This window comes from Dipodomys merriami, unplaced genomic scaffold, assembly GCF_024711535.1.
Source record: "Dipodomys merriami isolate MVZ:Mamm:240054 unplaced genomic scaffold, mDipMer1.0.p SCAF_2, whole genome shotgun sequence".
Lineage (NCBI taxonomy): Eukaryota > Metazoa > Chordata > Mammalia > Rodentia > Heteromyidae > Dipodomys > Dipodomys merriami.
Genome location: NW_027203381.1, coordinates 117930195 through 117947872, shown reverse-complemented (window position 1 = coordinate 117947872; position 17678 = coordinate 117930195). Strand labels below are relative to the sequence as shown.

At 48.2% G+C, this 17678-nt stretch overlaps 1 protein-coding gene across 7 annotated transcripts in view; it reads left to right on the top strand.

Annotated features, from left to right (window-relative positions):
• Nucleotides 1–17678, top strand: part of Erg (ETS transcription factor ERG) — a 236736-nt gene that overhangs the window by 194100 nt on the left and 24958 nt on the right. For all 7 annotated transcript variants that reach the window (XM_070030690.1, XM_070030688.1, XM_070030685.1 and 4 more), the window contains 2 exons: nucleotides 1480–1697; nucleotides 14996–15147. In XM_070030690.1, coding sequence (XP_069886791.1) covers nucleotides 1480–1697; nucleotides 14996–15147 — 370 coding nt within the window. The remainder of the gene's footprint in view (nucleotides 1–1479; nucleotides 1698–14995; nucleotides 15148–17678) is intronic.

Below are 17678 nucleotides of genomic sequence, written 5' to 3'. Positions count from 1 at the left end.
ATGCAAAGTTAGATTGAGTGCAGTGTTTCTGGGTCCTGAGAGATGAGACTCTCAATGATTAAATCCCAGGGACTTTCCCTCCCATCCTCCACTCCCCCCAAACTTCCATTTTCCAAAAAAGATTATCTGCCGTCCAACCACGATTTGCTTCTCATGAGTTGATGGTGACACCCAGGGGCCAGAGGATCAAAACAAACATGAGCTCCCACAGGTTGCTTTTTTATTCTTGTGTTTTCTGCTCTTGAAACCCCAAAGTAGGTTGTGTCCTTGCTCCATGGAATGTCGCACCATACATCATCTGAGTTGCTGAAATTTCCAAATCAGATTTGCCTTTTGTTGCTCTAGTTGTAAAATATAAACATAGCCATAGGCTAACTACTCGTTTGATTTCAAACCACAGAACAACGATCCAACCATGACAAATTTCTATTTCTTCTCACAAAATCATGTCTAAGAGTGAAACTATTAATAGAAAGTCAAGAGAAAAAAAAAAAGAGAGAAGGGAAAAAAAGAGCTCTTCACTGATGGGGATGTTTTAAACATCTTGGTATTTGGGGACATCTGGAAAATTCACGGCTTTTTTTGGGCAGTGGGTTCATGTATCAATTTATCATCCAGATGTTCAGCATCATGGAAGTACCACTTCAAACTTAGTTTCAGCTTATAACGAAGAGTGGGAAAATCTATGTCATTGTATTTGTCCTTCAGCATTCTGTGTTCCCTCACTCCTCTTCCTCAGTATGTCCTGGGGTATGGCAGGGTTTTCATATGAATGTGCTAACCTTAACAAGTGTGTGTGTGTGTGTGTGTGTGTGTGTGTGTGTGTGTGTGTGTGTGTGTGTGTGTGTGTTGGTTGGTCTTGAGGCTTAAACTCAGGAACGGGGCACTGTCTCTGAGCTTTTTTCCTTGAAGCTAGTGCTCTACCACTTGAGCCACAGCTTCACTTCCAGCATTTTTGGTGCTTAGCAGGAGATTCAAGAGTCTCATGAAATTGGCTGCCTGGTCTGGCTTCAAACAGTGATCCTCAGATCTCAGCCTCCTGAGTAGCTAAGATTACAGGTGTGAGCTATCAGCAACTGGTTCCTTTGCCTTTTTTTTTTTTTAATCTTCAAGACCATACTGTACCCTGTCTGCCTGAATTACAGATTACATTTGTCAAGCAATGACACTTGCAACAGGCTGTCTTCTGAGGCCTTTGAAATCTTCCTTCCTTAAGTAGAGATTAAAGTAGGTATTATGTGCCCAGCCACAGACAAGCCTAGGAAGCATGAAACCTGTGTCCAAGGGTTGTAGGCTGGGCTGCTCCAGCGTGACAGGGTGGAGGGAAACAGGGCATTGCTTTCTTCTGGAAAGTTGTAGATAGTTGTACAAAGTAGTTAAATTGTGGTCCCATCAGGAAGGACTCTGAGATCAGCATCTTTGGGACACATGAGTCTCTGTGGACACATCCTGAATCTCTGTGTATCTTTTGGCATCCAGGAAGCATTATCCGTTGTGAGTGAGGACCAGTCGTTATTTGAGTGTGCCTACGGAACGCCGCACCTGGCTAAGGCCGAGATGACAGCGTCCTCCTGCAGCGATTATGGCCAGACCGCCAAGATGAGCCCACGTGTCCCCCAGCAGGACTGGCTGCCACAACCCCCAGCCAGGGTCACCATTAAGATGGAATGCAACCCCAGTCAGGTGAATGGCTCCAGGTAAGGAGACACTGGCCTTCTTCTCCCTGACCTCTGCTTTGTCATCCTTGGAGAAGACAAAATGGATGTTAGTTACCCCTCCCCCCCTCTCCCTCCCAAAGAAAAGGTTGTCTCAGCAAATGTGCAGGAACCTTGAACAAAGCTGAGAAATGTGTTCTCCAGGGCTTTGTGCTGAGGGAGAAGTTGTAAAAACCACAGTATATGTACCAAGACGTCTCTTTGAAGATGGAGGGAACAATTCTGTTTCCCAGTCGTGGGAGCTGGGTGGGAGGGGAGCTCTGCCCACATATGTCAGGCGTCATCTCTGAGGTTTTATTGTCTGGGACACAATGCTGTCTGTGTTTGTACCCGAGGGAGGGTGTCAGCTTATGGCCCGCCAGTGAAGCAGATGTCTACCCCCATTTGACTTTGTGAAGAGATGCATTTGTATGCCTGTAGTCCACTCTACTGCCGCCGGGGTCCTCTTCCTCTCATAACTTAGGCTCTGATATCTCTCACAATCATGCTCTCCTGGCTTCTTTGTGTGTGTGTGTGTGGGGGGACGCTCCAGAAAATAGAGCCACCATGTAGAATGTATCAGTGCATCCTCAAATGCATAACGGTCACCAGCACCCAGAAACATTTCATGACAGGTCCATCAGAAATGTGTATTAATGTACATTATAGTACATTGTCCTAATAGACTGGAGGGGGTGAAGAATGTGACACCTCAACATAAGGAGGGGGTATCTTTCTCTAAGCACTGTGTGATGGACTTTTCTACCAAAAGCCATACGAACAGTCCCCGGCCCACAGCCCGTGGAGCAGCGTGTGAGGTCAGCAAGGCCCCAGGCGAAGCCAGGGGATGTGAGAAGAGCTAGCCAAGGAGGCATTCTCTGGCTAAGTCAGAATCACCACTGCAGGGAGCTCTGAGCTTAGGGATTCAGACCGGGGCCCTGGAGTCCACACCCTGGGACTGTTAATAGCGTGCCTTCGTTACAGGAATGTGGAGCCATCATATTTTATAAGTACTGGAAACTATGACATCACCACTGGTGTGATATGGTGTGAACAGAGAAACTAAGTCACAGAGACTCAGAACTGCCAGCAGCAAGGCTGAGCGCCCACAAAGAAGAGGCCACCCTTGTGTGTGTGTGTGTGTGTGTGTGTGTGTGTGTGTGTGTGTGTGTGTGTGTGTGTGTGTGTGTGTGGTGTGTTATTGGCAGTATTGGGTTTGAATCAGAGCCTTGTACTTCTCAGGCAAGTGTCTTACCACAAAGGCCACAGCTTCGATTATTTTCCGCATAGAGTATTGTGGGTTTTTTCCCCCTGGCCACTCTCGGACTGTGATCCTTCCACATAGATAGGTGAGACCACAGGTGTCAACTGCCATGCCCAGATTAATGATTGAGATGGGTCTCACTAACTTTTGTCATAGACTGGCCTCAAACCATGGTCCTTCTGAGTAACTGGTTTTATAGGCGTGAAGCACCACACACAGCCACATCTCACTTTGTCTTGGAAGCAGGAATCACTGGTGCTCAATGGTGCTATGGTAAGTCGAGGTCATCCGGTAAGAATTCAAGGCACGTTGGTTTGAGTCTTAGAAAGAAAAGAATTCCTGGCATTTGAAAGGACCTTGGTAGGACAGGCAAACTTATGCCTAGGCATAAGATTTTTTTGTTTTGGTGTCGGCCAGTACCTAGTTTTGAACTCGGGACTTCACTCGTGCTCTACCACTTTTACCATACCTCCAGTCTGACTTTTTGCTTGTTATTTTGGGGCTGGGGCTCAGTGAACTTTTCTGTTCAGTGATCTTCTGGATCTCATCCATCTGAGTAGCCAAGATTGCAGGTGTGAGTTACCAATACCTGGCTAGGAAATGAATCGTTCTGGGCTTTTGCACTAATGCCTATCCATTTGATAAAATGTTTCTGTCCATCATTAATGGTATATGTTCTGAGACTTATAAGAATTGAGTATAGTATTCTGCTCAATGCAACTATTTTTTATGTTTTCTATAAAAAATATTGGACAGCTGAGCCTGGGACTTTGAACTGCACAGATTCCTCTCCTAGCATAGTCATGGTACAAGCACACAGAGCAAGACGTATTTCTAAAGCATTTGCTTTTGTGGAGGCTTATTTTCACCTACAGGAAATGCAAGGTGTGTGTGTATATGTGTGTGTGTGTGTGTGTATGTGTGTGTGTGTGTGTGTGTGTGTGTGTGTGTGTGTGTGTGTGTGTGTGTGTATGAGAGAGAGGAGATAGGAGCCTTGTGGTGATTTCCACTGGCACCAAGCACAGAGCCCTGGGCCCTGTTTAAGCCTCCAGCAGGGCCCAGCTGCAGGAAAGCTAGTGCACACGTAGCTGGGCTCAGCGTGGAGACAGAGTGAGGAGAGGGCTGCGGAATTGAAGTCCCTGCTCTCACTGCTGCTCCTGAACAGGAAAAACAAAGACAACCAGTGTCCTGCTTGCTCCAGCACCCCCCTGGGAGCCCCAGACTGGTGGGCACTCAGCGGGCCTGCTGGCCCAAGGTGGCCTTTCCTGCCAGCAAAGATTCTCAGGGTATCAGGACTGGGTATCGGTGATCTGGAACCCTGGCTTCAGGCAGGTTCCTCACCCCATAAATGGGGGATGCTGTAGCTGACTCTGATCTCTGATGGGGAAGAGGCTGGTGTTGGGTGCGGGCCTCTTCCTGGGAAAGGACTTCCTTTTGGGGGGCTCTGGACAGTTCCCTGCAGAGGAACAATGGCACCCGCAAGCCTTTCCTGTCTCCACACTGCCAGCATCCTCATATCATAAACTTATTTTTTCTTTTTCCTTTTTTTTTTTTTTTGTTTCCCTTAGAGCTTAAGCTGAGGGCCTGGGTATTGTACTTGAGCATATTTGCTTGAGGCTGATGCTCTACCACTTCACAAATACTCCTACTTCTGGCTTATTTTTGTGGTTAGTTGGAGATAAGAGCGCCACAAACTTCCCGGTGCGGGCTGCGTGCTTTTCCAGGCTGAGCCTTGGAGATGTGATGAGTTACCTGGGCTTTACCTGTCCGGGTCATGTGACTGGTCCCGCTCCAGCCTCAAATCAGGAAATGAGAAGCCAAGACGGCCCCTTGGAAAGCATGCTTGTTCAGGGTGAGGGGGATAGGAAAGAGGGCTTCACACAGGGGCTGTGCATCCAGCCATTCATAAATCCGTAGAGTAGCTGTGTGTGGAGTGGGCTGGTCATTCACCCGTTCGGCGACGTGGCCCCAGACACTGTGGCCTCAGTCAGTGCTCGTGCGTGGGACCGTCTGTCCTTTCACTAACATTTACTTTATCCAAGGGGTAGGTGACCAGGAGCGGTCTCACGGGGAGACCTGCAGTCCTTCACACCCGTCAGTAAATACTCAAGCTAGAAGGAAAACCCAGATGTTCTTAGCACTGGGAGCTCACGGTCTACGCCCCATCTTCCCCAGTGGCCGAGGAGTCTTGCCCAGGGACTAAGCTCTTAGGGGTCATCAGGGTCCACATCAGGTTGTGCACAGCTCACTATTTAATATCTGCAAGTGTGCCCAGGCCCTGGCCTCTCCATGCCCGTTTATTTTGACTCACTGGTGTTTGATGTCACACACATCTCACCTTTCCTGTGGCTATTGATGCAATCTCTTGGGCTGGTGACACAGCACGAATTGTCTTTGCTCCATTCTGCCTCAGGGCTCTTGCTTGGCTACCTTCCAGGCTGTGGGCGGCGCAGGACTGGAGACTTTCAAATGGTGGATTTTTTCAGGCTGCTTTAGCACGAATCCTCGAGAATGAGCGGCTTTTGGATCAGAGCGTCGTGTTTCCTGGTTCTAGAGGCTGAGAAGGGCAGCTTCCTGGTTCACAGAGGGTGACTGCCCGCTGTCCTCACCTGACGGGAGGGACCCCCAAGTGTTTACCCCACGGTGCAGCCTGCACTCTCAGCCTCACTCCCCCCAACGGCCCATCGCTAGCTGCCACCCTAGTAGAGCTGGGGCTTCACTCTGAATTCTGGAAGGGAGATAGCTGCCCAAATGAAGTCAGTTACTAATGGCTCAAATGACTTGTAGGCTGTGGGTCTTTGTGGGGGACAGTTCATTGTGCCGCACAACGATGACGCGGGTGGAGAGAAGGGAGGCGTGGGAAGGGACAAAAAGGCTCAGCTTCTGTCTCCCTTTCTCAGAGAGGCTTTTTGCTAATCCCTTCTCTGCATTCTACTGTCTTTACTCACTTAAGTCAATGCATGGCTGCCATTTTGTAGAAGAGGAGAGCAGGGCGCCATTTTGTAGAAGAGGAGAATGGTTGCACTCCCTGTTTTGACACAAATGCCTCCTGTGGGGTGGCCCTGGGTGCTGTCAGTGGGGACGAGGGGCTGCTTTGCCATTTTCCACCTTGAAAGTGAAATGATTTCACTTAGGATTTAGGGCACCCATTATGTCCCCCTACCCATAGTTTTCAAGATGTAAATACCGCATGAACTTGCTGATACCCATTTTCGGCTGTACAGAGAACTATATACTTAAACAATGAAACATTCTCTGCTCAAGGTGGAAGCCTCTTTCAGGGACAGAGAATTAACTGTCGGGGGTGTCAGCGGTACCTTTTTAATTAATCTTGTTGTTTTCAACTGCTTCAGAGAAGGGGGAAGGAAGGGACAGGGCAGTTGGGAAGAGGCAGAAATTCCAGGTGTAAAGGAGAATATTTAGTCAGGGTAAAAATAACACACAGCTGTGAAGATAAACACCCAGGGTGTCGGTTTGAGCCCAGAGTTCTACATGAATCACTGCCCAGCCCCGCCCGCCCCCAGCCCTCCCACCAGTGAGGTCTGAAGCAGCTTTTCCACTGCCTCTGATTCAGAAATAAAACAGACCCACAAATTACCCAGGAGCTCTCCAACAATCTCCTACTTGTATAGGGTCCTAAAAATACCTTTTGTGGTGACTTACTGCCATTCACGCTGTGAAGCTTGATTAGAAGTTCGTTTAGTCGATTAGGGCTAAGTACAGGCTTTTTGGATCCCGTGAAGAAAAAGCCCTGAGGAGGGATGGCTGGCGGTGAGTCTAGAGCTAAGCCTGGAGCACAGGTCCCCAGCCAGGCCCAGTTTTCTAGCCTACCTGACCTTGCCTCTTAGGGCAGAGCTGCCGAAAGGAACCTCTCTGCACTTTCCATGTAAACTCATTACCGAGTTCTTCTGCCTTGATAGCCTAGTCAGCCTCAAAGAACATTCAAGAAGACAAGGGTATTCTAATAAACAAATAAACTGAATTCCGAATAGTGTAATCATTCAAGTCCTTCTGTCTAAATATTTACTGTGGAACAATTGCAAACACACATACACACAGAGATGTCATCACACACAATCTCATGAGCTCACACACATGCCCCTGAACACCCACACGCATGCTCACATGCCCACATACGTGCTCACACACATGTGAGCCCATGAGTTCCTGTCACTCACGTGCACAGGAGCAGCACCATGCTGCTCTGTTCATTTGTATACTGCGGTTTGTGACGAAGGGGAGCTTTGAGAGGGGCCGAGGTCAACCAAGGTCAGCCATGGCACCTTCGTTCCTGGAGAGGGGTTTCCTGCTGCATCACAGGTGTAGCAGGCATGGAGGGAATTCACTCACAGCCTCGTTCACTCACTCACCCATTTGAAAGACACTTAACACTCTCCTAGAGCTGGTGACACAGCAGGTGCCTGGCTTCGAGGGCAGACACACTGACCTGTAGACAGAGGAAACAGCTAAAGCCCAGGCTCCAGGTGGAGAACAGCAGGGAGGATTTGGAAGCTGGCTTCTCAGGGGAGAGCATGTGAAGACAATGACACCAGACGAGTCTCCAGCCGCAGAGAGATGCCACATGCCTGCTTGGAAACAAAGGAATGAGAAATGGGTAGAGGAGTTGGGTTTATGCAAGGGCACTGAGAGCCAAGGTTGGACATGGCCAATTCAGGCCTGATCCGAGAAGAGACCTGTGGTAGATGCACAAGGGCGCTTTGCAGACACGGTGAGAATGTCCAGCAGAAGTGGGGTATGTCTCCAGGCACAGAGGCACAGGGAGGAGGCTGGATGGCGAAGGACAGGCAGGTTGGTGTTTGTTAGGATCCCTCAGCTGGCCGTCAGTCCCTCACAGTAGCCACATTGATTTCCCAAGTTCTTTTTCGACTCACCTGGAACTTTCTCTAGGGCCTGAGCTCACCGGTGGTTCTGAAGGGAGGGTGAACGCAGGTTGAATGTAGCCAGGGAGCTCGGGGCTGTATTTGGTGGCATTTGTGAATAAATGAGAGCCATTGTCACCCACAGGGGTAGGGATAAAGGTGAGACTCAATGCAAGCCTGAGGTCCCGCATGAGTCAAGCGCATGGCTATGGCTCTGAATTTCTCTGGTGGCTCTTTCTGTGAGAGTTCACCTCACCATGAGCAGACTGCCACGTGAGAAAACAGGTGGTAGATGCCAACTTTATTTTATTCTCCAAAGACCTAAGATCTCACTTTATCTTTCTTAGTATATTTTCAAAGGCTCATTACAGAGTTTTGTTTTGTTTTTTTTGAGATAAACAAGGAAACAACTAAATAAGTCTTTCTGTCTTGAGCTGTGTTCTGTCTTTTGTCCGGGTTCTAGATCCTCTCCTTCGGAGCCCAAGGGCCAGAGTTTCCAGGCTGATCTCCTGCCAGGCCTTGGCTGGCTAGCCATCTAGAACAGGAACCAGGCTCGGCCCCTCGGGGAGTTGGGAGAAGTACATGACATTTAACTGAAAATTCAGGTGGCTGACAATTTTGTTTGTTTTTGTGCCATTCCCGGGTGCTGTCCCTTGAGCTTTTTTCGCTCAGGGTTACTGGCTCTACCACTTGAGCTATACTTCCACTTCTGGCGTTTTGGTGTTTAATTAGAGATAAGAATCTCACCAACTTTTCTGCCTAGGCTAGTTGTAAGCCATGATCCTCAGATTGCAGACTCCTCAGGACCTAGGATTTCAGGCATGAGCTACTGGCACCTGGCCAGCTAACCGATTAAAAACAAACAAACATCACAACTCATTTCTATGTTCAAACAAACACTGCCATCTTCAGGGTTCCCCGGGAGCTCTGTCTTGTGGGGATGTGGTCACCCAACTCTGCTCACAATGGGAGCAGTCCCCAGACTGTCCACAGAGCCTGTGAGCCTATCGCTCGGAAAATCCCGCTTTGTAATTGAAGGATCAACCAACCACGTTTCAGATCCTGTGAAAGACACTGGCCATGTGTCTCTACCACATGAGGTCACAGAAGGTGGTTACAACCTCAGATGGAAGGCCTCAGCTGTCCGTTTCGTCTGGTGTTCCTGAAGCTGCTCCTAGCCATGGGCAAGCCAGCTAACCTTGCTCAGCTTCCTCTGAAAGCATTGTGCTGCTTCATATAGCTGGACTTCATTTGATGGCAGGATGCACACTGAGCAATGTGTGAACATGGTGCAGTTCTTCTAAGTCCAGTCTTATCATGTGACATGGTAGACTCCAGGATCACCGGTAGATAGGCTCGACCCTGGACAGAAATGACCTGTTGGAGTGCGTGACTCTGTTTTCTTCCTGGAGCTGTGTAAACTGATTGAATTGATAACAGCAGTTCAAACTTAGCATATTGCTTGGCACCTGTACCTGCTTTGTATTTTTATTATAATATAAATACTTAAGAGAGTTTGGAGCCCACCTTACACCACGAAAACAAGCTCTCATTCTAACACAAATCAATGCCTGAGATAGTGAGGGACACAAGTGTGAGACTATTAAATTGGGCAGATTTCAGTGTAAAAATCTAGTAATGAGGGAGCTATGGAAGCTAGAGAAATATTTAACTGCGTCTCTCTAGGTTTTTTTTCATGTTTTAAATCCTTCATTAAAAATACATTTTGTCCCTGACTTCTGCGACTGGTCAGTCTTTTTCAGAAGCAGTCATGACTGTGTAGAAGGCAGGCTATGGCGCGCCCACTGTGGTCCTGCACACAGAGAGCCGTGGTGTGTCAGGACACCCAGCTTTGTCACCCGGCAGAATCCTCTAGATCCGCTAGGAGGCGCTGTGGAGGATTTTACTCATGGTGTCTCCCGGTTGTCCCCATGAGATGCTTTACAGACATTTCTCCCAAGTCTCGGCCCCGGAGACTTTGTATCGGACCCAGAGCTCCTTTGTGTTTATTTTTTGACACAACTGGACTTGAACCTTGCGACATTGTGACAAAATCACTACCTGCGTTACATCAGCCTGCGGGGCTCACAGAGAAGTTGGTGCGTTCGGACTAGAAATATCTGATTAGTGGGGCTACTTTTTCATCCCTTGGTTGCTTTTGCTCTTTTTTTCATGCATTAATAGTCTATTAATTATTCATGTTATCATTTTTACATGTGCATTTCATAATCCACTTCAGGCGTCTGTCCCATCATTTGAGGATGAGCAGAAAATGGAAAATATCCAAAGTCACCACACATGTGCAAGCATCTACCTCTAGTGAGCTAACCACCTGTTCGTGCAGCTTTATTTCTGGGACTTGGAAATTGGGGTTTCCCCAGACCTGATATCGTGGCTGTTTCAGGCTTGGCAACACATCTTCCTTCTTGTCTTAATTTAAACTCAGTGCAGTTTCCAGTCCGTCCGGCATTCCTTGCCACGTTCCTTTACTGTTCATTCTACGTGGCAATGTGTTCAAAACTCAGCACTCGGGAACTCAAGTCATAGGGCTTAGTGCCCCAGTTGCTGCAGTGATGAATTCACCACTTGACAAAGCCAATTGAACTGTGCCCAACACTCCCTCTTTCTCATCCTGAGGGCAGAAGCCTCTTGTTCCATGCTTTCCACATTGTCTGGACTGAGTACAGCTATGCTCCAATGCCACAGAAGAGTAAGATTTCTGAAGAACCCGAACTCCTCATGTTGTGGGTTCCCAGGGATTGTCAGGCTGACGGGGAGTGGGGTATGGCATTGAGATGCCCAGTTATTGCACAGTTCCATCTCAGACGTCTTCATCTTGGGCCGGCCTTCCTCGTCTGTGCTAGCCGCACCGTCTGTGGAGTTTATGGCAAGTGGGACAGAGAGAAGCTTCTGTCTGCCACGCCTCTTGCTTCTTGCTGGGGCCACACAGGGTATGGGATGGCTCAGAACAATTGCTCACACTTAGCCACGTGGCCGTGAGAAAGTGGTTACGATGTCGGGGCTTTTGAATATCTGTCCTTGTGTCTCCCACAAAGGTCGGAGTGCTAAATGGCTTGAAATGGTGGGTGGGGATAGAACATTGAGGAAATGGGGGAGAGCCTTTGGTCATTAGGGGTGTGCTCTTGAAGAGCATTATGGAGCCCTGTACTGTGCTCATTTGCAATAAAGGAAATTGTGCTCCAAATAACAACACAAGCATGGTTTGTGTGGGTCAAGTGATTGTCCACTTGGCGAGTGTGCCAGGAGCAGCCATAGAGGTTACCTGTTGCCTGGTGCACACACAAGCACCAAGAATGCATAAACAGATTCCCTGCAGGGCGCCGGTGGCGCACACCTGTCACCCTAGTTACTCAAGAGGCTGAGATCTGAGGATCATGATTTGAAGCCAGCCTGGGCAGGAAAGCCCATGAGAGTCTTATTTCCAATTGACCACCAGAAAAATGAGAAGTGGAAATGTGGCTCAAAGTGGTAGAGCTCTAGTCTTGAGCAAAAGAAGCTCAGGGACAGCACTCAGGCCTGGAGTCCCAACTCCACGACCCACAACATAAATAAATGAGCAGACACCCTTTACTATGATGTGTGAAAAGCTCTGCGATGGAGATGCAGATCCGATCTGGATCGCCACGTGGAAACCCGTGGCTCTGTGCGCCAGGAAGTGCTTGGTATTGGTACCATGGCTGCCGCCAGCAGGCAGTTCCTCTCTGGGCACCTGTCGTGATGACTGATGACTCCAGCCCTTGCTGTAAGGGGCGGTGTGCCCGTGTGCCGCAGCGAAGCAGGGCCTGCATAGGTTCATGCTACTATTTGTCATGAAAGTCCCAAGGAAATTAACAAGGGAAAATACACATGAAAAGGAACAGCTTTAGGGTCACTACTCTTGGTCCAATACCTGCTTTGGGTCCAGCATCGCACTGATTTGCTGGGGGTCGCCCTTTCCATTTTGAGAGCTGGAGATTCCTTAGCATTATTTAAAACTGTTTGGGTCCATTCTATCTTCTCCGCAAACTCAAACTAAACACTGTGGGAATCACTATTTCTTTCAACTGCCTTAAAGCAAGTCTGATGATATCACGTTGCTCTTTTCAATATAAACTATGGATTATCTTTAATATAGGAACAAAGGTTTACTTCAAGCTTAAGCCTCTATTTTCTATATTTGCACATAATTTTGGTAAGCTCTGGAAAAATTCATTTTAACAGATGATCATATCCAGATTTAATGAGGAATCTCTTTTAATGCCAAAGGAGAACTCCTGTGATCCATGCCTAGAATTTTAGATAAAGAAAACTATGCTATTTAAGAAGTTAAAGAAAATATCTAGGCACAGTAGCTCATATCTGTAATCCCAGCTATTTAGGATGGAGAATAGGAAGGTCACTATTAGAGGCCAGCCTGGGCAAAACTTTTTAAGACCCCAGCTCAACCAATAAAAAGCATGTAGCATATACCACATACCAGGTATGTGCCAAGTTAAATAGGAAGGTCTCAGTCCAGGACAGCCTGGACATAATGGGAGACTGTATTTAAAAAATAACGTAAGTACAAAGGCCGTAGATATAGCTGAAGTGGTAGAGTGCCTGCCACAGAAGCAACACAAAGCCCTGAGTTCAAGATCCAGCCATGAGAGAAAAAAAAAAAAGGAAATGAAAGGAAGAGTTGTTCTGAAGTTTCTGGAACCCCCAGTACCTGTTGCTTCCTTCGGGCTAGATTTTCTCTGACCTTTAACATTCAGACGATGAATTTTGTCTTGTTGGAAAAGAGAGGAGATAGTGCCTGTCTGGTATACAGCAGGCCCTTCGCAGCTGAGTGAATGATTAAACGTAGAGCTGATCAGTTATTCCCAATAGTGGGTACCCTTAATCCATCTAAGATCCCTTCCTAAAGAACCAAACCCCAGTCTCTCTCCCACAGAAGACACAGAAACACCAGAGCAGTTCGCACTTCATTCACTGGTGGAATTTTCCAGAGGAACTGGAAACTAAGTCTCAAGTGAAGATATTCTGTGTTTTGATATTAGGATGGGCCTGTTAGAGATAAATGTTTTCAGCTAGGAAAAAAAGCATCAGGAGGAAACCATGCATGTGTAGGAAGGCAGCAGTGGAAATGGACAGGGTCTACTCCATGGGAACTCAGTTATTATTTTTAAAAGTCCTTCATCCTGGCAGTGCACGGAGGACCCTGTTTGGGCATGCATCAGACAGGGCTGTGTATCCCCAGGCCCAGAGCAGGGCCTTGGTCCTGTGCAGCCCTGGGTAGAACCTCTATCCACACCTGGCCGCTGTGCTCTTCTGTTTCAATACTGAGCTTCCTCCATGGATCTCAAACCACTGGCAAATGATCCTGAGAAGGAGCTGGCATTTCAGAGTGCCCAGATGCTAAAGCAAAACAAAACCAAACTTCCCAGGCCCATCCCACTTCAGCTCTGTCTCGCTCGGAGAGTGTCCTCTGGCTTCACAGGGCTTTAACCTCCTCAGACTCGAAGGTCAAGTCTATAGCTCTGTGATTCCATGGATCGACCACAGAACGTTGATTCACCCTTGGAGTACAATTCAAACTTTAACCTTGGGATAGAAATCTGCAGACATAGTGAAATCCAGACATATGAATGGCCACAGATCTCCAAGAGAATGAAAATGATTAATGTGAGATAGATCTCCAGAGTTTTCAGAGATCCATTGTAGAAGTGGACCCGCTCTGCCATGGTGGTCGAGGGGCGCTGTCTGGGGGCTACAGGGCCGGGTGTGCACTAAGGATCTGTGTGTTAACCACTTCACAAGGCCTCTACATATGTCTTTCTTTTCTTGTTATAGTTGGGCTTAGGAGGTCTGATCTCACCTTGCCCTACAGCTTTCAAATACTACTTTTTTTTTTTTGGTTGATTCTGGGGCTTGAACCCTGAGCCCGGGCACTGTGCCTCAGCTCTATAGCTCAAGGAGAGTGCTCTACCACTTGAGCCACAGTGCCGCTTCCAGTTTTCTGCCTGGGTTGGCTTTGAACTGCAATCCTCAGATCTCAGCCTCCTCAGTAGCTAGGATGACAGGGGTGAGCTACAGGCACCCAACTCCAATATTACTTAAGGTTTTCTTTACTTTTTGTCTCTTTCTATCAAGATTTGCTTGTCTTGCTCTAAACCACAATAGCTGCTTTACTAATAATAACCCTGGTGGTTGTCCCGGTCAGGAGCTAGACCCTCCCTGCATCTGCCCAGCTGTTCTCCTGTTAGCTTCTGGGGTCCTCACTCTGCTGGGTGCTGCTCTGATGCTACCTCCTTCAGCTCGGACCCCACCCCTCCCTCCTGCCTACATCTCAACTTGAACTACCCTGAGCCTTCGGAGCTCCAGATCCTGTGATTGGCCACAGATAGGTGAAATCCAGCTCCCGGATTTCGCTCTGCATTTTTAAGGGGAGCGTCATTTGAGACAGAACCTTGTTAGGTAGTGAGTGGCCCCAGGGCCAGCACTCAGCATCTGTCCACCAGACCTGTCACTGTCACACAATGAGAGCCCACAGCTTCTCCTTGAAGGGGTTCCGTCAGCTGACACCGAGAGAGTTCACCCGTGGCAGCATTAGAAGGCGCTGGCTGAGGACACAGAATCCAGACCATGACAGCTGTGCCCTTCAGCACCTCATCCCCAACTTGCATGTGCTCAGTGCTTCTTCTGAGGGTGCCAGGCTGTACCACTTAGTCTGCACAGGCAGACAGGGAAGGAGCAGCAGGGGTTCATTTCTCGGGGTTCTGAAGGCTGGAAATCTAAGGTCAAGGGGCTAGCAAGATCTGTGGCTGAGGAGAGGCTCTTACAAATGACTGAGAGATGAGATGAGATAGAGAAGAGAGAGAGACAGAGAGCAGGGACTCTGTTCTCTTCTCATAAGGGTACTAACCCCACATGGAACACCCCCCACCCCCACACCTAACCCTGTCTCCCTCCCCAAGCTGTGTTTTCCAATACCACCCATTACACTTAGGAGTTCATCCCTATGCATTCATATGGACAGATCATGCACTGTACTCACGCCCTGGTGCACCTCTCTCTCTTCTACCTTCCCCTCTCTCTTCTACCATGTTCTCGTGAGACCACTGGGCTGTGCTCATTGGCTGCCATAGTAACAGAAGAATCTGTGTTGTCCCCCTCAGGAGCTCCCCCGATGAATGCAGCGTGGCCAAAGGTGGGAAGATGGTGGGCAGTCCGGACGCGGTGGGGATGAGCTACGGCAGCTACATGGAGGAGAAGCACATGGCACCCCCCAACATGACCACGAATGAGCGCCGGGTGATCGTACCAGCAGGTCAGTTGCACACGGGCTCCTCTCCTGTTCCCAGAGAGCATCCCGGAAGGGTGGCCTGGGTGTCACAGTCCTGAGCTCTGTCCCACCCGCCTGAGATCCTGGTCACCCCTCTGGGGCCAGCCCGGCGGCCACAGAGTTCATCCGCATGGGGTGAGCATTCACTCATCTCCCTGAAGTGAGAAAAATAAGGACAAACGCACATACACCCGTGTGCATTCGATTTTCAGAACATCTGGGAGAGCAATGCACGGCTGTCAACTCTATTTTGACTGAGAAGAATAAATACACATTAAATAAATATTAAATGGAGAGAGGGAAGAGGGAAAATGTTCAGGTAAACACATACACAGTCATGCATGCACACACAAATACACATATATACACGCTATACACATGCACACACACATATACAATTGTCTATGAGTAGTGTCTTTTTCATGGGGGAAATTCTTTTCCTATGAGATTATTTCTGTCATGCCGTCCATACACCTTGATATCACCCGAGTCCTTTGGATAAATTGCACAAGCTATGTAACACTTGACTTTTGAACCAGGGTATTGGGATGTAGCCCATAGAAAGTTGGGGAATACGCACACCTGTGTGCAAGGTGCATCTCCCTCTCATCTCATTTGCCATTCGAGTCTTTCTGTGTATTATTCATCTAGCCTAAAGTGGATTCTGCTTTTGTACAGCCTCACAGAGTACACCTTGCCTCATAAAGTATGTAGAACAAAAGAGCTGAGATTTACAGGGATGAGGCAAAGAACCAATTGAGTCAAGCCAGAGGCCGCTCACTCTTGCGCATGTGGGCTGCAGTCAGTGCGGACTGGAGATGGCTGAGTGCATGGGCGTGAGCCGGACCCACGCAGGCAGCCAGACCTCTCTCTCCGGTGTCCTCCTTCTGTTGCTTCACGCCATGCAGGCAGTTATTCAGTTAGTCATGTTGCCAAGAGAGCTAGTTGTGGCTGATTTTGCAAGTTGTTCATCTTTCAGTTATTGGCCAAGCTTCAGGTGTGTGTTCACACGCACACACACACACATTACACAATCAGGTGGTGCCATCAGTTGCCGTGTCTGTCCCTTCAGCTCTAGCATGAAGACCCCTGCTCCTCAGCTATGTGTGCTGGCAGTAGACCACTGCACATGCACACGTGCACACACACACACAACACAAATACAGGATTCTCTGAGTGTTCCCAGAGCTCCTGTTCATTAGACACAGATTATAAAACAGCTGAATGAAATTAAGTCAAACCATGAAGTTTTCCATAGCAGTCGCTTGCTCTGTTCGTGTATCCGTGAACCATGCCCTGGGCATCTGAATGGCCCAGATACAGTAAAGACGAACATACAGATGGAGAGGGGAAAAAACAGAGGAGTGGGGCAGTGTCTGGGTCAGAATACTTGGAAGTCCTTTAGTTTCAAAGCACGGTTGCATCAGCCTTGGTTTTGAGACTATCATCTTCGATTCAGGATGCCTTGCTTTCATAAATACTGCCGTGTTGATTGGCAACTCCTTTATACAGCTACTTAAAGATAATTTTTTAAAAACCATAAGAGACCCATAAACTGTACCTAATCAATGAATGAATGTATCAGTGTCCACATGTATGTATGCAAGCATGTCTGGGCCAACATGCATGTGTGCACACACATGCATGTGTATGTGTATATGCATGTATGTATGCATACTTGCATGTAGCACTTTGATTTATTTACTGCCTCTGATTTCAGAATGAATTTAAAGAAAGTCCACACAAACATACATGAATGAGAAAGGAAGGATCGTGAGAAAGGCAGAGTCTACTTTAGAATAAATGAGTAAGTTGCATGGATGACAGTAAGACTTGAATGGCACCGAGACTGGAGGGAGATGTCCCTTGCACACAGGTGTGTGTATTCCCCAACTTGCTGTGGGCTACACCCCAGTACACTGGTCCAAAATTCACTGTATTGTAAGGGGACATTTCACTTATTACCCCCAACCTGGTGACCATTTCAGTGCTTCACAGGCCACGTTAATGTGCTCAGAGTGCTGACATGAGCCGACAGCAGAGCCCTGTTCTGTAACACTATTTTATAATGGAGTATTAGGCAGCTCATGCAGTTTATCCAGTGCTGCCTTGCATTGACGGTAGACATGATGCTTGTTCCGTGTCACCTGTCCCAGAACACGGCAGCCCCTCACTTCCAACTGGAGTCCGTTCTGAACTCCATTGTGACCATTGATGTGAAGAATGCCAGGCCTGTGTCTGGGTTGCCCAGAGCCACGTTTGCCTTGGTGGTGCTCAGGACTCCATCTTTCACATTTCCCGCTCTGCCTAGAATGCAGCCATGTTTAGAAACCATGGGAGCCCATCTCACGATGGCGGTAGAACATTCTACACAACCTAAGTGTCTTGGAGTGTCACAAATGCCTGCCCTCAGGGCAGTGTTCTTGTGATGGGTGTGCCTCTGTGCTTGCTGGAAGCTTCTGGAATCTCTTGTGGCTTTTGAGCTCTTGCCAGTGTGCTGGTGGCCATGCTCGTGA